Source organism: Aspergillus costaricaensis (assembly GCF_003184835.1).
Source record: "Aspergillus costaricaensis CBS 115574 unplaced genomic scaffold BO79scaffold_44, whole genome shotgun sequence".
NCBI lineage: Eukaryota > Fungi > Ascomycota > Eurotiomycetes > Eurotiales > Aspergillaceae > Aspergillus > Aspergillus costaricensis.
Window position 1 is genome coordinate 206,236 of NW_020291844.1, and position 23,247 is coordinate 229,482.

A 23,247-nucleotide genomic window follows, 5' to 3' on the forward strand; every position below is an offset into this window, starting at 1 on the left:
AACTGTTATGTAACTGGCTATAATTTCCAGCAACTTCCACCAGTGGCCTACTATGTATGGAAGTACCGTCTGATCTACTACTAAATTCATCATTTTTATGCCAGTATGAAGCACCATGATCATACTTCAGCATATAATCGGGGGAAATGACAGTGTTTTTTGAAGGATTAGTTTTCAAACATGAAGCATCTCTACATCGTATGCAGATTGCCGGAGCATCGTGCAGGGTGGTTCGTGTTTGGTCCGCTTTGACCCGGATTGCGTTATGCGCGGGGTTATTAAGCAATCAACTTGAACCTCACTGCACATACCGTTCATATGTTTTGACATCAAAAGCCACACATCTATAATATACCAGCAATATGCGGAGCCTGGTGTGCTTGTTAGCCCTGTCTGGGTTTACTACACAGTCGCTAGCGCAGCAGCAGCAGCAGCCGCTATATGCGACCGCCAAGCCCAACGTCGTCTTCATATTAACCGATGATCAAGACGCGCATCTCGGCTCCTTGGAATACATGCCATATGTTAAAAAGCATCTCCTAGACAAAGGAACACACTATCGCAGCCATTACTGTACAACCAGCGTCTGTTGCCCTTCGCGGGTGACCCTTTGGACGGGGAAACTGGCCCACAATACGAACGTCACAGATGTCAATCCTCCGCATGGTGGGTGTACTACGCATGCTACTGTGATATGGAAATATGCTTATCCCTATCACAGGTGGTTATCCAAAATTTATTTCTCAAGGGTTTAATGACAATTATCTCCCTGTCTGGCTACAGGAAGCGGGGTACAACACCTACTACACTGGTAAACTGTTCAACGTCCACACGGTCGACAACTACAATGCCCCCTTCCCAGCTGGGTTCACGGGGAATGTAAGCCAGTGTCAATTGCTTACCTTGGTCGGTATCTAATCCATTGCAGGACTTCCTTCTCGATCCATTTACATACGACTACCTCAACAGTACCTTCCAGCGAGACCGAGAACCACCCCAAAGCTACGAAGGCGAATACAGCACCGACGTCCTCGCACAAAAAGCATATCGCCTCCTCGACGAAGCAGTCGCGGCTCAAAAGCCCTTCTTTCTCACAGTCGCCCCCATTGCACCGCACTGCAATGTTTTCATGAATGGTACCGGCTTAGATGCCAACCCTAAATTCAGCTTCAGCGCGCCTATTCCCGCGAAGCGACACGAGCACCTATTCTCTGACGACAAAGTCCCCCGTACCCCCTCCTTCAACCCGGAAACTCCCTCTGGCGCCAACTGGATAAAGGCCCTCAAGCGACAAAACGATACCAATGTTGAATACAACGATCATTTTTACCGCCAGCGTCTACGCGCCCTCCAGGCCGTTGATGAATTAGTTGATGGCTTATTTACACGCTTGAAGGGATATGATATTCTCGATAACACATATGTAGTCTATAGTAGCGATAATGGCTACCATATTGGTCAACACCGACTCCAGCCGGGCAAGTCGTGTGGATATGAGGAAGACATTAATGTTCCCTTGATTGTCCGTGGTCCCAATGTTGCCCAGAATGTATCTACGGATATTGTTACAACACATACGGACCTTGCTCCCACCTTCCTCGATTTGTTAGGCATCCCTCTCCAAGACGATTTCGATGGCGACCCCATTCCTTTAACAGAGAACCAGATCGAGAAGGCCCATGACGAGAGACAAGAGCATGTCACAGTCGAATATTGGGGATATGCAGCGGGAGAGGGTATATATGACTGTGCGTACCCTACTCATACTCTCCCTCTTTGACTGTGCATGTGCTAATCAGGACACTAAAAGTTGACCTATCGGCATACAACAACACATACAAAGCTCTCCGCATCAAAGGTAGTGAGTATAACCTCTACTACTCTGTTTGGTGTAACAACGAGCATGAACTCTACGATATGACTGTAAGTGATCCCGCCTGATTTAATACCTTTTGGAATCCAACCAAAGAGACAGAATGATCCTCATCAACTCCACAACCTCCTTTCTACGAATGGGCTTCCGAATGCGACCGCTCACATCATCCTGAACGTTGATCTTTGCAAAGTCGTTCAGCGACTTGATTCCCTTTTACTGGTGCTCAAATCCTGCAAGGGCCAGGTATGTGTCAAGCCATGGGATGCCTTGCATCCGCGCGGGGAGGTCACGACGTTAAAAGATGCACTGGATGTGCGCTACGATTATTACTACGAGATGGAACAGACAACGCGGGTCCAGTTTGACGAGTGTGCGCGCGGGTATTTTCTGGATGCGGAGGGCCCACAGTTTGGTCAAGGGACTGAGTATGGGGTTCTTCGGGATGGATTGCCATGGTATGAGTGGGATTAAGTATGCAGAAGAAGAAGCCCCGGGGGTGATCATTGTTACACATCTGACGACATTTGCCTGCATGGGTTGTGTTGTGTAACGTCAATCATATACTTGATCTGAGCTGTGTGGCCACTTATTATATGCGAACTGCGGGGAGATCAGGATATTTCTTCACGGGACGCGTTCTTAGACGCATAGGAGCCTTTTATATTGTGGGTAGCCATCGGGCTATCTCGAATTTTGTTTGAACCATTCCCAAGAATGAGGTGTTGACGCGTCGTTTTCGGAGACCGCCAAGGCCTCAGGCAGCAATTGATATGCCCACATGACAAGTCGATTCAGCTAGGGGGTACACCTGCATAGCATTGAACTCTGAAGAAAGCAGATGTCATTTTTGAGACCAAACTGGCTTAGCATATACTGCAATACATCATATGAGGAACCTTGAAATATTCCAGGAGATTCATGCCTTGTTCATCGCAATGCCAAGACTGGGGATAGAAGCCGAGTTAGCCCCGTCCGGAACGGTCGGGTAAGCCATCAGGCAGTCCAACGTGTATTCCAAGTGCCTGTGAGGGCTGTATTCTTTTAGAAATCCATGCCAGTGCACCTTGTGCAAAGATAGGGAGTATATATCGCGTACATCAGCTCATCTCCGAGATTGTCGTTGTCTTCAACCCCGGAAAACCGTGCAGGAACCAGGCCTGCTAAGCACGGCAGACAGGAGTGGATCACCGTCGCGGTGGAGCCCCCGAAGGAGCCGATTTATTATTATTCCAGCCCGTCTGCGAATCTCCCCATTCTCTCTTTTCCCCAACTCCCCATATTCCAGTTGTCAGAAACGCTCGCGACAATGGATTCTGCGATTTCGCCTTTCTGGGGCGTGCCAACCTCTTATTTGAAGTATGACTTTGAATCTCCTGTCAATTGACGTGCAAAGTGTAGACTAACCAATGCCTATAGCTTTTGTGAAGAGGTCCGTCTAAAGCAACCGCAATCTGGTCTTTTCTTGATCTTCGATCGTAATCGCTGATTTGTCCTTTAGGACTATGTAGTTACGCGATATGTTGCGGAGTTTATTAATACGCTCAGCAGCTTTGTTTACAGTATGTTTACTTGTGTTTGATGGTAGTGCAATTACTGACGCGTCTGTTTAGTTCTATATGGGATCTACGGTCTCCGGCAGCTCCACAGCAGACACCAAACAGGATCGCGCTCAATCCTATACTGCGGATTGATTGGCGTCGGTGTCTGCTCTGCTGGCTATCACATGACCTTAAAATATCACACTCAGATGTGTACTGTCACCTTCCCTTTATTCAGCCTACTTGGTCCACCAAAGTAATGAACTGACCGTTTTGAACAGCGGATGAGCTTTCCATGCATCTCCTCACCACTCCGCTCCTCTACCGCATTCTGTCTTTCCAGGCTACCCCTCAGTACACGAAAAGTGTAGGAATCATTCTCTCCGTACTGTTCACGATCGTTATGGTCGTCCACATGGTCATGGACGAGTTCCTGCTCCACGCAGTGACATTCGGGACCGCTGTGTATTTGATCGCGACTCGCACGCTCAAGATCATTCCTCGGGAGATCCCGGATGTCGAGGATCGCAAGAGGATTCAGAACGTGGCGCTGTTTGGGTGCGGTATGTTATTCATCATTTCATCAATGGCTTTTCAACAGAGGATATAGCAAACACTGACACTTCTATAGCGAGCTTCATCTTCGGATACCTCGTCTGGCTGGTTGACGAGTGGGTGTGTCAGTCTCTAATTGGAGCCAGACACGCGGTCGGACTGCCCGTGGCGTTTTTGCTTGAGTTGCACGGCTGGTATGTAGATCTTTCTCCATTGTCTGGAATAAGCTTGAATCTTGCTAATGGTCATACAAGGTGGCATGTCTTTACTGCGATTGGTGGGTATATTGCCGTGGCGATTATTGATTTGATTACTTCCGGGAATTTGCAACGGGACTCAGTTGCACAGCTTGCGTGGCCATTGCCGACTGTTGCGAGGTTGCTCGGGCCGGCTGAGGGAGACATGAAGCGAAAGTAGAATTGTGCAATTGAATGGTGTTGAGGAGACAGGGAAGAGTGCAAGTAACTGAACAGAGGCTTGGGCGGATGGTGCGGGTGAAGTGGTAGAGAGATGGATGATACTTTTAAATACTTATAGAACCGTCAGGATGTGTTGTGCTAGCCACTCAAGAAAGTGTTGGTAGAATGTCACAAGTGAACGAGTGATATGTCCGGAAAGGCAAATACTCTGTATTAGATATATTCTTATCCTAGGTTCGAGTATATGGCCTCTGAGCTCAAGGCGGGGTATCATTGTTCTGCGCATGCAGTGATCTACTATAGAGTTGGGTCTACCAGTGGCCCGGAACTCCAAAGCCCTCAGGCTTTAAAATAGAAGTATGAACCCTACAAGCAACATGATATTTGAATTAAATAGACGCTATGAGCCGTATACGGACTGCAGCCCTTGGGAGGAGCTCGGAGAATAGACACTGATAAGATGCTACATGCTCCTTGCAAGCGGTGATGAAGTGTGGTTTTTGGCCTTTAGAATTATAATCTAGGGTGGTAATTGAAAAACTAGCGTCCCCTTTGTTTATGGTTGAAATGCTCATACTATATCACAGGCTTCTATCAACTTCTACTACTGGGAACGGTGGCTTTGTACGTTGAAAAGAATTTGTTATTCACAAATGGAAATCTATATGTCATCATAGTCTGACTTCGGGAAAAACTGCAAGGTGCCAATAAGTGACTTTTCGCCTACTAAGACCAGAGAACTGGCGGACGGGAGATCGACAAATTCTGGGCGAAAGTCAGCTGGGATGGCCACGATTTTCTTCCCGTTGTAAGTCACCCATTTCAGATCGTCTTCAAAAGTGTACATTGCCAGGTCTTCCCAATTTAGCAAGAGCGGCTGTCGTTTTGAGATATAACGGTGGACTACTAATCTTTTGACTGGGTCTAGCCTTGCCATATCCCATATGGTTATGATGCCAGCACTCCATGCTGCCAGTCGAGTATCGTCTGGCGCAAATGTCAGAGATTGAACGGGTATCGAAAAGCCAAAATGCTTCGCAAGAGCTTCTCCGGTTCTTAGATCTGAGATCTTCACAGACCCCGTCTCACAACCTATTGCGATCTGCTTCCCGCTATGAGAAAAGGCGAGGGCTGTAATGTGACCGCACCCAATGTCAATATCATATTGTATTGGCTCCTTGCCAAAGCTCCAAAGTGTCAAAATTCCGTTTGATGATGATGCCACCATGTCACCATTTGGTGAGAAAACAAGTATATTACTCATCGGCAGACGTTTTGGGCTAGCATGTTCTTCCCCACCTGTAGCATTATTGTATACTCGCAAAATCCCATCATTACCATGGAGGATAACTCTCCTGCTATCTGGCGAAAAGGTAGTAGCCCCACTATGGAAGGTCAAAAGATCAAGGCTGGGTTCCCATGTTGTGGTGCTGAGCAGCTTAAAGCAGTCATAAGCATATAAAGCCAGGTATTCGTTGTCTGGCGAAAATTTCGCGAACAGGTGAATTTCTTCTGCCAGTGTGTGTTGGCCTTCACCACGGGCAAGGTCCCATACTTCAGGGCCCATTCCATATCTAGTGAATAGAGCTTTCTGTCCACTTGGGGAAGCGATACAAGTGAGTATCCTTTTGTACACGTCAATTGGTGACCCTGGTGGTTGGCCCACTTTGCTCAAGCCATGAAGATCCCATATTTGCACTGCTTGCTGGCCTTCCGCTAACGAGACTAGCTTGCGACCATCAGGAGAGAAGGTAAAACTCTTGACTTCATCCGAATTACCTTGTAGCCGATGGATAACGTGGCGGGTAGTCAGGTCCCATATCTCTATAGTTCCTGCCCTTGTGCTCACTGCCAGTTGGGTGCAATCGGGAGAAAAGGCTATTTCTTCCACATAGCCAAACGAGAGTTGTCCGACCCAGCCAGATTCAATCTCTATTACCTCCTCAGGTCCCCTTTCTGAATCGCATACCAGTACCTTGCGATTACAGATCCTAAAGGCAACCTTTTTGAGATTCGAAGAAAAGACAGCATGGAAAAAGTAATCATTTTTCACCTCCCAGGCGAATATTTCTTCAGTATCACAAACCTCACTGCCACGGGGAATGATCTTACTCAACTTGATTCGACCATCTGAGCATGATGCAATGAGCTCTCCGTTGGGTGACAAGATCCAATTTTTAAATTTCTTGAATTGGCCATCTATGATTTTAGTCTCGCCAATCTCAAAGTCCCAGAGGCACACTGCTCGGCAATGCTTTGGAAGGAAGGCAATTCTTCTTAAGTCAGGTAAGGGTCTGATAGCCGCAATGTCTTTGACACCGAGCGGTATAGTTTCTCGTCGCACCAGGTGTCCTGTAACAATATCGAAAGTATTGACAGTGTGATTGTCATAGAGTGCCAATAGATCCCTGCCATTGGGATAAAATGACACCCCCAAACCGTTTTTCTGCGGAGAAATTAGATCATGGTCTTGGAATAGTTGCTCCAGTTCGCCAGTAATTAGATTCCAGACCATTACTTCACTAAATAAAGTACCAACTGCGACCTTTGTTGAATCAGGAGAGAAGTTTGCACATTGTGGCCCATCGCACGGGAGTATACGCTCAGCTTGGCCCCAAGAGTCGTGATTAGTAGAGGTGAGTTTTATCCACCGGGGAGATTCTTTCTGATATTGCCTTCCCAGCACACTTGATGACGGGGAAAAAATAAGGGCAGAGTAATATATTTGAAGGGGAGCCTCGGAAATGTCAATGCCATGATGGTTGACGAACTGTCTCCCATCATCAACATATTCGAAAAGCTCTGGATAGTCCCCAGGCTGCTTCCCATGTCAATATATCTACAGGGAGATGTCGGGATAGTACTCACGGGAACACGAGTCTTCAGTTCAGTCATCGTGGGACTGGCATGCGACATCCTCCTCGTCAGACTTAGAGCTTCGAGCCAGTGGGTGAAGTGCTCTTTCAAGAATATCAACAGTCGTGTGGCTTCCGCTTTCTGAATAGACCCCGCACAGGTGATATGGGTACCCCAATACCAACAGGCATACTGGACCTCCTGGGGAAGATGCTTGTTGATGATTTCCTGTGATATTTCAACTACTGCAGTTCCTGGATGTCGAATATCGCAAATATTCCTGCGCAGTTTATCCTTCTCATGGAGAATGTCCATACATCGATGGAAAAGTTTCTTATTCGCTTCCTTCTCGTCAATGATGAGCCTCTCATCATCGCATCGTTTCGGATCAACAAGAAAATCACGAAAGGAAAGATGGAAGAGTGAAATCCGTGAGTTGTCATCTTCGGGAACAACCAGGACTGAACTCAGATTTTTCAGCATTATCTTTATGTCTTTGCAGGACTCTTGGAGAAGCGTGGCAAGATTACGCAGTGAGAGCGCTTCTGGCATGGTAATAACTGACCCAACTACTAGCTGGAACAGAGGAATCAGATATATACTATCTGAACCGCGCTCCGTGATTGCCTGCTTCAAGACGAATTTGTACATTTCATCAATATCCTTGGTAAGAGAAACATGCTGCTTATTTGTATTGAGCAACAAATCCAAAGTAGCGTCGAGGAACCCAGTAGCCTCAAGCAATCGACAGGCAGTCGCTGCGGCGATGAACAATCGTCCACATCGTTCAATAAGCTTTTCTGCTCGTTCTTTGCCAGGCCACGCTTTCTTGGACCCGTCATTAGGCTGCTCCCTTGTAGCAATATCGGACAGTTTATCCTCGAGGAAGATACGGATGTCTCGTTCTGTGGTCACGTCTCCAGTATCATCAATCATTACATCACAATAAGTCGTTGAAGGAATCTGTGTGAATCCATCGGACAAATACTCCTCGGGCCGGCTGGTCACAAAGATCCGTAGCTGGACCTTTTCTAGCGTTCTCGCAGTCGCCAGAAGCTCTACTATGCTCTGAGCATATATGCGTCCGTTCTGGCATTCATCCAATGCGTCAATCACAAGGACTAGAACCATCGATTGCGAGAATTTGTCGCTCAGCGCAGAAAGGGGCTCAAGAAGGAGACCACTCCATTGCTGAGCTAGAGATTGCTGAGCCACATCATGCTTGTGCTGGACGGAGTCTTTCAGGTGGGCCGCAAAGCCGGGGAGCACATCTGCTAATTGTCGGGCTAGAGTGGGAAAAAGTCTACCGGGATCTGCTCGATCGGCATTGCTTCTCGAGAAGAAAAATGAGGCACCAAGAAGAAGCTGATCATTGAACATTTTGGCCACAGTCCGAGCAATGGTAGACTTGCCAGTGCCTGTCATGCCTCTGAGCCAAAAGATGCAGTTGTTATCGCCTCCGTTTCCCCATCTTTGGATTTCACGGAGAATCTGTTTTCCGGGTATCTTCATGGCAGTATGGTGGAGGGGGCATGTCCTTCCTATAAGTATCAAATGCAGCATATTCGGCTTCGGGCAGTCCCCTGATCAAGGCGTCCTGTGCGAGGAGCTGATTGCAATGGTTAACTAAAGGTCCGCTGGTACGACAGTTCAACCTACCTTGATCTGCTCGTTAGCCATTATACTCTCATCCAAAATCAACTTCACAGTCTGCCGAAGGCTAGACATCTGATCATTAATGCTTGTGATCATCTTCCTATTAAGCGTTTCCAAATCAGAAGTGATACTATCTTCCGTATTCTTCATATTCGTAAGCATGGCCGTCCAATTGTCTTTCAGAACGGCGTCCCTTAGAAGACGCTTGATGGAATGGCGAGAGTACTGAGCCACCAGCGAAATCTGATACTTCAGGAACTGTGAATAAAGATCGATCATCTTGTCTTTCACCCGAGAAAGGAGCTGCTGATGTTCAGATGACAGGTCCCTAGAGATTAAAGGGGTTGCTTCTATGAGTCGACAACGAACCAAGATGTCAGAAATCTTTTTCAATCCAGTCTTGGCGGTATCAAACTGTGTTAGTGCATTATCTAGCAACTATGGTCAAAGGTTAGCAACCGAGTATCTAGCATCAAGGCCCCAAGGGCAAGCATAATCCGTATCTGTGAAAATTCTCGCCTATGGCGATGCTGCAACGGGTATTAATTGGGTGACTTACGGGGAAAAATCCTGCCACGCAACCCCATGCCAGAGCTGCATGAGGCTCTGCACTAACAGTTGCTGTGATGATGTCCTTGAACATCTTGATCGTTCCGAATATCTCAGACACATCGTTCCTAATGACTCGGCCCCTGACGACCAGTCTTGCATTCTGTATCACATCCAGTTTGTCCTTGACAATATCCTGCAGCTTTTCAAGATTGCCCTCATTGCCCCTTTCATCGGCATCGCCATTGCTTGTTCCTTGCTCGTCTTGACTAGTCTCCGCTTCTACCAGAAGCTTGACAAATTGGGCCATAACGCTTTTGTTCACTTCCTGCTCGGCCTTCCGGTAAGCTGCTTCCCAAAGCCCGTTACATAGTGTCTTATCATGCAATCGGTGATTCAGCTCCTCCTGCTCGACCGTGCTAGCAAGCTCAGTACGATCCTCTTTCTTATCCGTCATCTCTTCCGTCTCCGCCATTTCATTCCTTTCATCGTGGCTAGTCTCGTGGTCGACATCCTTGCTTCCGGATTGCGGGAGGCAATGGCAATTAGATTCAACTTGGGGGGTCTGAACTGTATTGGCGGGTTGAGGGTCGTATTGTGGTTCTTGTCTCGGTGCAGACGAAGCAGGCGAAGACGAAGGTTCGACCTTTGGGTACAGTTAGCCACTCCTGGTTCTGGCTGGTCAAAAGTCTATGCCTTACCTCCTTGTCAGCTTTGTTCCGCTTCTTCCAGGTGCTAGGCTTGAAAATGCCTTTCAAGGTCTCCTTACAGGTCATCTTGCTTGCCTCGGTTGGGGAGACAAGGTGGGTTGACGATGGGTGCATTTGGGATTCAGAGCGGGGTTAGGAAGCGTTGGGTGAAAATTAGGCGCCTGGAAAAAGCAATTACACGTAGCCCCCTGCTCGACACCGTGATCAATGCGATTATTGACAGATAACCACTCTTCGATAACAATAATGATGTTATGTGGGAAATTTCAAGGATATACCCTTTTTCACTTTTTCTTCTGCTGTCACCTTGAGTCCTTTTGCCCCTTTCTGTGTTTATTACTTTTTTTCGAATAAATTGCGCCTGTACATCTAACCATCATCAGATCTTGTCTATCAAAAAGTGTACCTAGATGAGCTCTGAATGTAAAATTAGATGAGCCTGGATAAGCTTTCGCGATAGTATCACAGAAGCAAACTCCACAGCGCCACTGTAGCACATCCACTGCTTTAACTTTGAGAACCACATTTCCATATGAATTAACCCATCTTCATCCCGAGAGTGGGGGTCTTACCGCTATTTCTCGGTCTGTCATTGGCAGATGCCCTGATATCCGCACTGATTCTGAGATCCAACCCCATGAACTAGCAATACCTTATTAGACAAGGCCGTTTGCCAAACAGCGTCCCCGATGCTTTAATGAATCTCACGGTAATATTGCTCGGAGAAATACTCGGAAACTCCCAGATTGCTTCTACTGGTGCAAACGTCCTAGTATATAAGACTCAAGACTACAACTGGCCTGACTTACTAGTACCGCAGATCCCTGCATCCCAACTCTTGAACTTCGAATCTCACGATCCATTGTCCTCATAAGTATTATTCTATATGTGGTGGCAGTATGGTTCATGCTTGCCTCGGCAAATCATCGATCTTTTGATTTTGACCTTGATCTTGACACGGGACCCGGCCAAGTCCGCGCAGCAATCGCTATGATTCTGCGCGATCGATTTCGAATCTGAAATGGGGACTCTGAGGGGTTCATGGGGTTCACAAGCAATTTCATAATCTAGCAATCAGTGAGCTAATAGCTTCTAGTGGGAGTCAGCCGGCTGCATAAGTGTTAGCAGCGCTGAATCATTCCTCGTATCCTCGGGATTAATATGCGTGGCCACTATTCATGCATGAAGCCTATATCGGATTTGGACTATCTAGTAATGACTAGTAGATTGATCTTGCAGCACTAGTGCTATCGCTTACGCTTTTGCTACACACCCCCGGAGATAAGTATCGACGGGGGTCTATCCTCATCCCTCGTTGCCACTGGAAAAATGCTACTATCCTCTATCGTCGTCTTTATTGGCACTACTAAGTTATGATCTCAACAGACACTCTTCTTGCGCTCCTGCGTGCAAGCATAGAGAACATGCTGGGTCACACCTCGATGCTAGTACCCGTCCTTGTAACGCTGGCTTTAAGCCTCTCTCTTCTCTTACTTCGGAGATTCACATATAAGGACACGGCCCTCAATCCAAAGAGACCCTTCGAGCTTACGTCTACCAGAGTGAAGCAGGATTTTTTCTTCAATGCTCAGAGGCTATTACTGGATTGGTTTACAACCCATCCCAACACCCCCGTACCTTTGCATACCGATGTTGGGAAAATGACAATGCTCCCCCCGAGTATGGCGAACGAGATTCGGAATAACGAACATCTGAGCTTCTGCCGATGGGCGATGAAGGTATGCTTTGGCTTCTCGATATACGCTGTTTGACGCCTTGTTTGTGTGGAAGATTAAGAAGACCTCAGGCATTCCATGGAAATCTCCCCGGATTTGACGGTTTCCGTGAAAGTGGTCAAGATTCGGGGATTGTCCAGGCCGTTATTGCAAATGACCTGACGAGATACTTGAGTGAGTTCCTGAATCTCATCAATAGTGATGTGTGTACATCTTTCTTTACTGATTTCTAATTCGGATCCTTTACACACAAGATTGCCGAGCCCCTTGCCGAGGAAACTTCCGTGGCCGTCCGTGAGCTGTTAACCGATAACCAAGGTAGACGATCGCAATCTTTGACCTGGCAGTGGGAAAGCTGATGAGTGTTTTCATTAGAATGGCATACAATGCACTTGAGTGGTGTAATAGTGGCTCTCATTTCCCGCATCTCCTCTCGTGTTTTACTTGGGGAAAAGATGTGCCGGAATGAAGAATGGCTGCGAACCACTCAAAGCTATACTATAGATGGGTTCCTAGCGATGACAGAGCTCCGCATGTGGCCTGCAGCTTTTCACCCCATCTTACACTGGTTCTTGCCCTGATGTCGCAAGCTCAGGACTCAGGTGAGTAAAGCTCGGAAAGTCATGCGGCCAATACTGGAGGAGAGGCGTCAGTTAATGGAAGGCCTTCATGCAGAGGGTAAACAACCACCAATCTTTGACGATGCCATCGAATGGTTCGAAAAGGCCGCGAAGGGTCGGCCTTATGATCCTGTCGGCGCGCAGCTGATCCTTTCTGTCGGGCCATTCACACCACTTCGGACCTGACATGTCAGACAATGACCCATCTTGCACAAAACCCAGAGATTATGAAACCTTTACGCAAGGAAATCGCCGATACTCTCCAACAACATGGCTGGAAAAAGGCCGCTCTGTACAACATGAAATTACTGGATAGCGTTATCCGGGAGAGCCAAAGACTGAAACCAGTCACCAATGGTGAGCAGAGCATTATTCTATCCATTCTCGTACCAGCCAGATCTTTGACTAATTATGTATGAATAGTCTCAATGCGCCGGATGGCGCTTGAGGAAGTGAAACTCTCCGATGGGACTGTCATCCCGAAGAATGGCATGCTTGCGGTATCGGCACACAAGTTGTGGGATGATGACACCTACGAAAATGCGGCCTCGTGGGACGGATACCGGTTCTATAGGATGCGCGATGATCCTGAGCGACAGACCCAGGCACAACTTGTTATAACCGCCCCGGAGAACTTGGCTTTTGGACATGGTAAACATGCATGTCCTGGACGCTTCTTTGCTGCCAATGAAGTGAAGATTGTATTAATTTATCTCCTCCTGCGGTATGATTGGAGGCTGTTGGAAGGGACGGTACCAAGAATTTTCTCTGGTGGGTTTGGCATGGCACTTGACCCGACTCTGAAAATGTAGGTTAGAAGGCGCCGCGAGGAGATGGAAATATGAAAGACGCAGCCGGTATCAATGGCACAGGGGCCAACTATTTCTACCCGATGTACAGTCATGAATGGAGAAAACAATGGCTGTGCAGATACCAGACATGGAAGGGAGATATATATGTTGCAAGAGAAAACAAAACCTACAATTGCTGGACCAGACATTCGGCGGGAACCCGCCGAAGTAGAACCGGAAATTCACCGCACAGGGCTGAAGGGTAGTTGAGTGGGGCAATCCCCCTGAAGCCCTTCTGGAACCAACCGAATTACTAATTCGCCCCGTTTAAATTTTAAGCATGCCGCTGGTGTCCATGTCGCATTCCTCCCCAACTATCTTGCCTTCCTGGCATGCCGATGACCCATCTCTGACCCATCCACATAAACTGTGACAATGGGCGCCTCACTCACCCCATACACGCAGAAGCTATCGCGCAAAGGCCATCGAAAATCCCGTCTAGGCTGTAAAAATTGTAAGAGGCGTAGAGTCAAAGTCAGTTCCCCATTTCTTCTCCACTCCGGATGAATGAAGGATGTTAACCGACTTCCAGTGCGATGAGATCAAACCACACTGCACCAACTGTCTCCGCCATTCAATAGAGTGCGACTACAGCTCTCAACCCCAGACCGACCCCGACTCCACTCCACCATCTCAACAATCGGGCTCAGTATCACCGCCATCACAGGGCCCCAGCGCAGACAGTTATACCTTCTATTCATCCACACCCACGAACTTCCGACCCCCAAAACGAGGCGATGGCACTTCCCACACATCAGAATCTGACCCAACCCCATCAAACAACGACCTAGTCAAACGCCCCTTCCAATACACAGCCCTCGACATGCTCCTCTTCCACCACTTCTCCACATCCCCTGAACTAACCGGCGCTCAACCAAAAGCGCGACAACAACTATCGCAAATCGCTTTCGCCCACCACTACGTCATGCACATTCTCCTCGCCTTCTCTGGCTTCCATCTGGTGCGACGTTCGGACGATCGACAGTGGAGCCAAAGCATGGGATTCACAGAATCAGAAATCTACACCGAAGCCGAACGCCACTTCAACGTTGCTGTCCGAGACGTTTCAACCATTTTACCGCATCTTGACCGCGATAATAGCCCCGCGATGTATGTTTCTGCGATTTTCATCTTCATCTCTAGTCTCGCCCGTGGCCCTCAACCCGGGGAGTACCTCGCTTTTCGGAGTGACGGGGATCCAGGCCATCTGTCTCTGTTTCTAGGTGTCCGATCTGTGTTTGAGCTATGCAGTGGGGATATGCCAACAAGTGTGTTTGCAATCCATGGAGAAGATAATAATTCTGCTCCTGCCTCTGATAACCCGCGAAATGAGACACGAGGCGATGGTTCTGAGTCTATCTTACAACGAAGGACAAAGCTAGAAGATTACCGCCACCACCTAGAAACATACCGCGCCCTCCTCATGACATCCATGCCCATCGAGGATCCACGACTACCTATCTACCTGCAAACCCTTGTTCGACTAGGTGATAGCCTCGACATCGTTATGGGTCCCGACCCGCAGGGAACAATAGGAATGGCTCTCTTCCCCCTCGTCTTTGCATGGCTGTATCAATTGCCGGATGTCGTGGTGGGTGATTTGCAGCGGAGGGAGCCGGTCGCGTTGATTATGTTTGCGTTCTTTTTGTATCTGCTTGATCGGCTGGATCATGTGTGGTTTATTTCTGGGTGGCCGCGGCATATTCTAGAAGGCATTAGGATGCATTTGGATACAGAGTATACAGGGTATATTCAGTGGGCGGTGGATCATATTGGAACATCAACAGATGGGATAGCGGCATGTACGGAAGTTGTTACTAGATAAAGAATTGGCAAGATGAAATCTTAATGACCACTTCATATATATTTCCAGTCTACGGAATAATCAGAATAGTACTTGATGACGGTTAATATCACCCTCCCAGCGTCCCCTCAACCACCCACCTCGCCAATCTCCCCAAGGTCATCTTCGCATCCATCAACTCCAGCATACTCACACCCTTCCCGAACGCTCCCTGAAACCAATTACGGAACTCGGCCGCCATCAAACTATCGATACCATGCTCCGCCACTGTCTTCTCGGGGTTCACACTGCCCACATCCACAAATAACAAACTCGCTACGTTGGCCCGGATAGCCTCAGTCACAAACTCGGTCTGCGTCCCCGTACCTTCTTTAGAGCCTTTACCCCCCGCCATTAGTTGCCGTTTGTACTGGGCGGTAGGTGACGCGTCGGAGTCGTTGATTTCCGTGTTACTGAGGGAGGAGGCGTCATCTACGGCACGGAGCATCAGAGAGACACGGGGATCCTGGTGCCACCTGGGAGTGGGGGAAGAGGCGAGGGAGGCGGACGAAGATCGGGCCATCTTGGCGAGGACGGCTGGGTCAATGCCAGTTACTATGTGGGACGCAGAGAGGGGGTCATCATTGTGGCCGAGCCATTCGGCGTTGGAGTGGTTGTTGACAAAGGCTGGCTCGAGCATACGTACAACCTGGGCTCCAGTCATACTTTGACCTTTAGCGCGGGCGAAGAGTTTGACTGTGACGGGGTCGTTGGTCAGAGGGCCCAGGTCGTTGATGAAGCCAAGGGCAACGGTAGTGGCGGGGAGACCCAAACGGCGGCGGTAGCGGCCAAAGTAATCAAGGTAGTTGTTGGCAGCGAGGTACGTGCCTTGAGTTGGGAAGGCGTACATTGTGCCCAAGGAGGAGGTCATGGCGAAGAAGTCGAGGGGAATGGAGATCGTGGCCTCGTGGAGGTGCTGAACGCCGAAGACTTTGGCCGCCATGCCTTGGTGGAATTTGTATTCGGTCATCTTGTCGAATGGGATGTCTTGGTACGAGACGGCGAAGTGCAGGACACCGCGAACAGGCCGTTCGGGATCGGCATGGGCGGCTTTCATGGCGTGCATGACGGCGTCGCGGTTGGCTACATCGCAGGCAATGGGCTGGACCCGGATGTCTTGGGCTGCCAGCTCGGTGATCATACGCTCTGCTTCGGGGGCTAGGTTGTTTGCACCACGGCGGGACCAGACCTCCATGTCGCGGGCACCGCGGCTGCTCATCCACCGCACGATGGAGCGGCCCAGGTCGCTCAGCCCGCCGACGAGGATGTAGCGAGCGGCGGGATCGAAACGCGCGGGGGGCGCGGATGAGGTGGGGAGAGTCCGCAGCAAAGTGGATGGGTCTTGGTAGGTGATGACGCGCTTTCCGATATGGGTGCCTTGCGAGAACTGGAGGAGGGTTTGGTCGAGGTGGCCGATGTCTGAAATTTGGTAGGGCTTGATGGGTCCAATGCGACCAGCGCGGAAGTGCGCGTCGACGGACTGCATCAGCTCGGCCCCAAGGACAGGGTCGCGCTCTACAACGAGACCGAGATCAAATGAAGTGAATCCAGCACTTTTTTGGAAGAGCTCCAGGCCGATACTTTGGGAGCTAGTGACATCCATGCGACCAACGTCGATCAAATGTCCCAACGGGGCGAGGGCTTTTACGGACTCGTACAACATGTCGCCCTGCGCGTTACTAAGTATGGCATCGAACCCTCCATGCTGCTGACTGACATACTGTAGACTGGTCAAGTCGCGGGAGGAGAAGATATGCGATGCTTGAATACCCATGTGATCTGTCAGGAACTGAACTTTGTCTGGAGTACCGGCCGTCGCGAAGATGGCGGCCCCCTTGGACCGTGCCACTTGAATAGCTGCCAGCCCCAGGCCGCCCGTAGCCGATTGTATTAGTACCTTTTGTCTAGACCTGACTCGGGTGACATGCTCAAACGCATACAACACAGTCATGTACACCAGCGGCATAGTGGCCGCCTCGACTGGGTCGACGTCCTCGGCCAGCTTGCATGCGAGGCCTGCGGGCACACGAGTGTGGGTGCCAAAGTGCCCCTTGCCCAGGCCATAGACTTGGTCACCAACGGCGATGTCAGTAACATCAGCTCCTGTCTGGGTGACAACACCGCAGTATTCGTTAGAGAGATTATTCGCATCGAATCGGCCGGAACATAGCCCTAGGTCTTTCCAATTGAGCCCAACAGCATCCACCTTGACTTCGATATAGTCCCATGGCAGTGGCTGCAACAGCTCCGTATACGGACGGAAGTAAAGGGAGGTTAGAATGCCTGGTGTCTCGAACGCCGCCCGTACGGGTCCAAGGCTGCCCAGTGGAACCTCCTGCCTGGTGGGAGCTACCTCAGCATAGCCATGCAACTGCCCGTCGGGCACGAACCGGCTCGTCCACATGCAGCCATCTTGCCAAACCATGTCACGATTAACTTCGGAAGGCCCGTTGTCATTGAGGGTGGGCTGCAGAAGGTGCTCCTGTTCAACTAGACATCGGACCAGCTCGTCCATCTCGCCTTCAGGAACTTGGAAGCCTTCTGTATCAACGTCCACGGACAAGAATTGCCCGCTCGGATTTTCAGTTCCCAGTGTGCGAAGCAACCCGCTGACGAATGCGCCGTCGGGATTTCGGCCCTTCACTAGGCCGCAAGAGGTGACCCAGACCATGCTCGTCGTATTTGTAGCTAGATGCTGGAATACTCCCAGTCGACTTTGGTCGGCGGCAAACAGAAGATTCTCTCCATCCAGGAAAGCCACCACGCGGGAATCCGGGCCGACAACGTCAACTGCTTGGCCTAGAGGACTGATCTGGACGGACAAACCGCGCTGTTCCATGGCCCGGGCCAGATTATAGAGGAGGGCTGGAGTGTCTTGGCAGCCGTGCATAAGGTGGACCACAGAACTACCGCTCTTGCAAGTTGGCAGTGGATCGGGCAGGGTGGATAGTATTATGGTGGAGTGCGGTTCAGCTTCGCGACAGATCAGCTTGGCCCCTGACTCGAACCCCACACGTTGAAGGCATTGGTTCCATGCATGATCACTACTTCCAGTGTGGTCCACTAGTACAAGGTGTCCCCCAGGATGGAGAAGCTTCTTGGTGCTTGTTATGGCCTGCTCGAATGCTGAGGCAGTTTCCGCGTTGCTCCACAGGATGATGTCGTAGGTCCCTAACTGGAAGCCCTGCTCTGAAAGATCTTGATTCATATCCAACACGGAATATTCGACGTTGCGAAATTCTGATGTAGCCTCACGGAAAAAGTCGAGTCTCTGTGTAGACACGTCTGTTGCTACGTATTCGCGGTAGCTCTTAATGCCATTGTGACCGACCAAGGCCTTTAGTACCATGTGGCCAGTATTTTGGTCATCGCTGCCAGCGTTGAGCTGCAGGATTCGTAGGTCTGGGTTGGCGTGGCCCAGGAGGTCGAAGAGGTAGGAGAGCTGAGAAAAAGAAGTAGATTTGTCCACAGATGAAAGCAGTTGTCTCCACTGATTCCGGCTTAATGTTCGACTGTCAGGTCTCCAGACAAGACGCGCATAAGGGCTGGAATATGCCTTTCTAGAAAGATCCTCTGCAGAGGACTGTTGCTCGTTGAAATTGGTGTACCGCATGTTGTCCACATCCATAATAGCTTCCCCAGAGTCATTTAATAATTGAAATTGGGCGTAAGCTCCACGTAGTCCACGCAGCTCACCGCGCGATACCCCTCTAATCCAGTCACGGTCTTGGAGGCAGCCGAGCTTGAACCGCATCTGGTCGAAATGAATGGGCAACTGGACGCTAGCCGTTTCCGCCTGTCCGCCATTACAGGCCATGAGACCCAGGCGGATAGCCCGATCCAAGGAGGTGGGGTGGATGGGATAGCTTGACTCGCCTCCAGAGAACATGTCTGATGTGGTATTTAAAGATAGCTTGGCCACTGCCACGTTGCTAAAAGGGTCAGCCCAGATATCTGAATATCCTTGGAATGAAGGCCCAAAGTGGAGGCCCATATCGGCTACGCGAGTTTGCCAAGCCTGTTCATTCACAGCACGTCCGTCCATGGTAGTCGTGTCGATGGGGGTAGGCGCGTTGAAGGTAGCGACCTCAACCTTGACCATACCTGCGCAGTGCTCCGTCCACTGCTCGGAGTCATTTACCACTGAAGCGATAGAAAATCTTGCCCATTTCGGAGATGCGGCGGTCGCACCGTCCTCTAGCTCCATGCTAAGCACGATTTCAATGCCCCTATCGTCTTGCGGGACAACTAAAGTCTTCTTGATTGAGACGTTACGAAGGGTTAAGCTAACAATGGGCAACGCATCGGGAAACTCCGCGTAGGCCTGTTCTGCTGCCAGCATCGCCATAACGATGTGTGCCGCTCCGGGGTGCAAAACGTGAGGAGGCATGCAGTGGTCATTCAGCCAGGGCAGACTTTTCAAGCGGAGTATGTTTCGCCATTGCGGACGTAGCCGAGTTGTCCCTGGCACCCGGGCTCCAAGCAGATCATGCCGGGGCCAGCGTCGGTGACGGTACTCCTTGCTCAAACGGCTCTCGTGGTACTTTATAGGTCCATAAGAGTACCGGTAGGGCGGCAGGTCAATAGCCATGCAACCATGTACGAGCGCTCGTTGTGCTCCAAGCGATTCATCAACGGCGTTGACTGCCACCAAATCGACCTCTGCATTGAGGGCAAATAGCGTTCCGGCGAGTCCAAGTAGCGAGCGGCGAGCATCCTGACTTCTCTCTACAGAAGCAACATGAGGAACCGTGCGCCCCAAGCTTTTAGCGATCTGCCCCAAAGGGCCTTTCAGCGCTGGATGAGGACCAATCTCCACAATGACGCCAATGCTCAGGTTATCTGTATCTAGAAGCCTGGAGGCGGCATCGGTAAATCGCACGGGTGACTCCAGATTTGCCTGCCAATACAAATCGGTCACTTCAACCCGAGGCATGGATGTGTTTTTATGTGGCACCACCGAAGAGACCCAGGGGACGTTGGAATATCTGTGGGCAGTATCAATCATTCCTACGCTGGCAAGATGGTGCAATGCATCATCAATGGCCTGAGCGTAATCGTGCCCAAGTAACTGCATATGGTGTGAGTGATAGGCAATCCCACCGGTCCGAAGTTGCCGGTTGAAGACAGCCTCTTGGGTGAGCTGGACACTGAGTTTTCCGATAGCATCAGCGTCACCGGACATGGTGATGCTGACCGGAGAGTTGATGGCCGCTACCTTAACTCTATCCCCGAGCCCAGCGCATTTGATGTACTCGGCACCCTGCTCTGCCCCAAATCCCACGGCCAACATAGCGCCCTGTTGTTGGTTGAATGAGACAATGTATCCACGGTAGTAAGCAATGGTGATGGCCTCTGCGGCTGTGATCCGACCGGCGGCATACGCAGCAGCCATTTCGCCTGATGAATGACCCACTACCCCCGCAGGGCGGACCGACCATGATGCCAACAGGTCAACAAGACCAATTTGTAGCGCAGTACATGCTGTCTGAGACACCCCAGGCTTGTGAATGAGATCCTTATCGCATTTGCCACATAGAATGTCTGCAACCTTCCATGGGGCGGGCTCGGGCAACATAGCCAGCACGGTATCGAGGTATGCGATGACATCTCTGAAGACGGCGTACTCGAACAGTTCCGCTCCCATGGCAAGCCATTGGGAACCTTGTCCTGTGAAAATAAAACCGACATTTACTTGACGGGGCGAAACAAATACCTTGGGTTCATTGTCCGTGACCTGTCCGCCCCGGACGACCTGGTCTTTGTCAACAATCGAGAAGGCTCGCTGCGAGAACCGGGATCGTTTGGATGCGAGAGTGTAGGCCACATCTGCCAGTGAATTCTGAGGAAGGGAATTGTGCAGCGCCTCCATGTTCGCTTTTAGAGAAGACTGATTATGCGCGGAGAAGGGAAGAACCACCATCTGGCGAGTGGTAGCATCGGCCCGTCTGACCATTGTCGGAGAATCGATTATTGGACAGTGCAGCGGAAACTGCGCTTCTGAGGTTGCTTTATTGTTTTTATTGTTGTCATTGGTGCTCGTTATTACATGTCCATTGGTATCATTTGACGTCTCAGTCTGCTTGTCAACGATGCCGGGCTTCACATACTCCGGAATGGCATTGTGGACGTGGTCGATGATGCAATGGCCATTGGTGCCTCCAAAGCCTGCCGAAGTGACACTTGCCCGCTTAAGTCGGTCTTTTGGCCATGGCTCTAACTCACTGACGACGCGAGCCTTGGCTTGATCAAAGTCGATGCGTGGATTGGGGGTCTGGAAGCCAAGGGTTGCAGGGATCTCCCCAGCCTCGAGCGAAGCGACCACCTTGAGGATACTTGGCAAAGCGCTTGCACCTTCCAAATGACCCACATTAGTCTTAACAGATCCAATAAGCAGGCGATCTTCAGGGTTATTGGACCGAGATGGCCCAAAAACATTCCCAGCTGCTGCCACTTCGATTGGGTCTCCGACACGGGTGCCCGTTCCGTGACACTCAAGGAAGGTCGTCTCGCCGGGATCAAGCCCCCCTGCATTCTTGTAGCTGTACATCATGATATTAGCCGTGGCTCTAAAAGACATAGTCCATATTGTGGATAAAACTCACGCTTCTCGGATGAGGGCCTCTTGTGCCGGGCCGCTGGGGTTAGTGATACCCTTCGTACGCCCATTAGCATTGACTGCACTGCCTCTGACTAGGGCGCGGATTGGAGACGCATCCTGCATTGCAAGCGAGGCTGTCTTTAAGTAGAGAGCTGCATAACCTTCGCCGCGTGCATACCCATCTGCAGACTCATCGAAAGTGTGGCACCTGGAGGATGGTGATAGAGCGCCCAGTTTTCCCATGGCCATGTGGCTGTTGGGGTCCATAAGCCAATTCGACCCGGCTACAATCGCCGAATCGCAATCCCCGTTCCGTATAGCGGTGATAGCTAGGTGAAGCGCATATATGGACGAGGCGCATGCACTGTTGATCAACAGACTCGGGCCTTGGAGGTTGAAAATGTAATGAATGCGGTTGGCCAGCATATTAGGAAAGGCACCACTGGCCGAGTACTTGCCACTATAGTCCCAATCACGTATCTGGGACACATAATTGTCGAGAGAGATGTCGCCCACAAAGACCCCGATTCTACTCCCGGATACACTGTCCCACGTCTCCCCCGCATTCTCGAATGCTTCATATGTCACTTCGAGTAGCTTGCGTTGTGAGGCGTCCATGGTTTCCGCCTCGGCATCAATAATCCCGAAGAAGGACGGGTCAAAGAGCCGCGGATCCTCTTTCAAGAGGAAGCCACTGCTGCCTACAGCGGTTCCAGGGCGCTCTAAATTGGGATGATAGAAGCCCTGGGCTGGAAAGCGCGGCGCGGCAAACTCCCCTTGGACATCCTTCTGGTTCCGGAGGAACTCCCAGAATGCAGGAATTTCATGAACACCACCTGGAAGACGGCAACCTTCTGAAGTCAGCAAGGTTTAATATTTCAAAAATCCAGGGACATTCAATACCCATGCCAACAATGGCAATCGGCTCGCACTCATTCAATTTTGGAGTTTCCATGATGGGTTGACAGGAAGTATAGGTAGTAATGGATAAGACCCAGAAAAATGGGACAGATATCTTTCAAAAAGGTGAAACATCAAATACAGAGGTCGTTCCTCTTTCTCAAATTAAATAATACAAATGTGGCTATATTTGTCAATTGACTTGCTGTATTCACCTATCAGGCAGCCTCGCCCACGGCAACAGGGCCCCTATATAACTCTCATATCCCAGAAAGCTGCAATTTTAGGGGGAAAGATGTGGTCCTGTATTAGTCTCATACTAAGTCCGGTTCAATGAAAATATGACGTGACTTTTTGTACATCACCTGTATCCTGTATGTCTAATGTCGTGATACACGAGATTCCCTGTTTGATCACACCGAAAAGCTCCGGGGATTTCGTGTTCAACATTCATATGGCCAACATGTACTGACTGCACAGGGAATCTGACTTGTAGCGAGGATAACTTTAGCCGAGTTCGGCTCCGTGCTAGTAGAA

At 50.0% G+C, this 23,247-nt stretch overlaps 5 protein-coding genes across 5 annotated transcripts; 3 read left to right on the forward strand and 2 right to left on the reverse strand.

The window, feature by feature from the left end:
• Positions 1-362: 362 nt before the first annotated feature.
• On the forward strand, positions 363-4,565 carry BO79DRAFT_240703 (arylsulfatase; the record flags this gene model as incomplete). Its single annotated transcript, XM_025685050.1, has 9 exons — positions 363-666; positions 722-879; positions 929-1,752; positions 1,800-1,923; positions 1,976-2,331; positions 3,487-3,572; positions 3,696-3,977; positions 4,046-4,163; positions 4,224-4,565. The coding sequence occupies 9 exons, from the start codon at positions 363-365 to the stop codon at positions 4,384-4,386; spliced, it is 2,415 nt and encodes an 804-aa protein (XP_025534999.1). The 3' UTR covers positions 4,387-4,565.
• Positions 4,566-5,049: 484 nt separating this feature from the next.
• Positions 5,050-10,225, reverse strand: BO79DRAFT_290730 (WD domain-containing protein; the record flags this gene model as incomplete). The annotated part of the gene is made up of 6 exons (XM_025688920.1): positions 5,050-7,206; positions 7,257-8,673; positions 8,729-8,853; positions 8,904-9,338; positions 9,460-10,095; positions 10,151-10,225. The coding sequence occupies 6 exons, from the start codon at positions 10,223-10,225 to the stop codon at positions 5,050-5,052; spliced, it is 4,845 nt and encodes a 1,614-aa protein (XP_025535000.1).
• A 1,358-nt stretch (positions 10,226-11,583) lies between these two features.
• On the forward strand, positions 11,584-13,420 carry BO79DRAFT_276156 (cytochrome P450; the record flags this gene model as incomplete). Its single annotated transcript, XM_025687727.1, has 7 exons — positions 11,584-11,898; positions 11,967-12,098; positions 12,150-12,213; positions 12,271-12,463; positions 12,503-12,671; positions 12,710-12,872; positions 12,939-13,420. 7 exons carry the CDS (start codon positions 11,584-11,586, stop codon positions 13,325-13,327), a joined length of 1,425 nt encoding a protein of 474 aa, XP_025535001.1. The 3' UTR covers positions 13,328-13,420.
• Positions 13,421-13,700: 280 nt separating this feature from the next.
• On the forward strand, positions 13,701-15,191 carry BO79DRAFT_203399 (Zn(II)2Cys6 transcription factor domain-containing protein; the record flags this gene model as incomplete). Its single annotated transcript, XM_025681720.1, has 2 exons — positions 13,701-13,840; positions 13,899-15,191. Exons 1-2 carry the CDS (start codon positions 13,742-13,744, stop codon positions 15,189-15,191), a joined length of 1,392 nt encoding a protein of 463 aa, XP_025535002.1. The 5' UTR covers positions 13,701-13,741.
• An 88-nt stretch (positions 15,192-15,279) lies between these two features.
• BO79DRAFT_276165 (type I polyketide synthase) lies at positions 15,280-22,765 on the reverse strand (the record flags this gene model as incomplete). The annotated part of the gene is made up of 3 exons (XM_025687728.1): positions 15,280-21,751; positions 21,815-22,664; positions 22,714-22,765. The coding sequence occupies 3 exons, from the start codon at positions 22,763-22,765 to the stop codon at positions 15,280-15,282; spliced, it is 7,374 nt and encodes a 2,457-aa protein (XP_025535003.1).
• Positions 22,766-23,247: the final 482 nt, after the last annotated feature.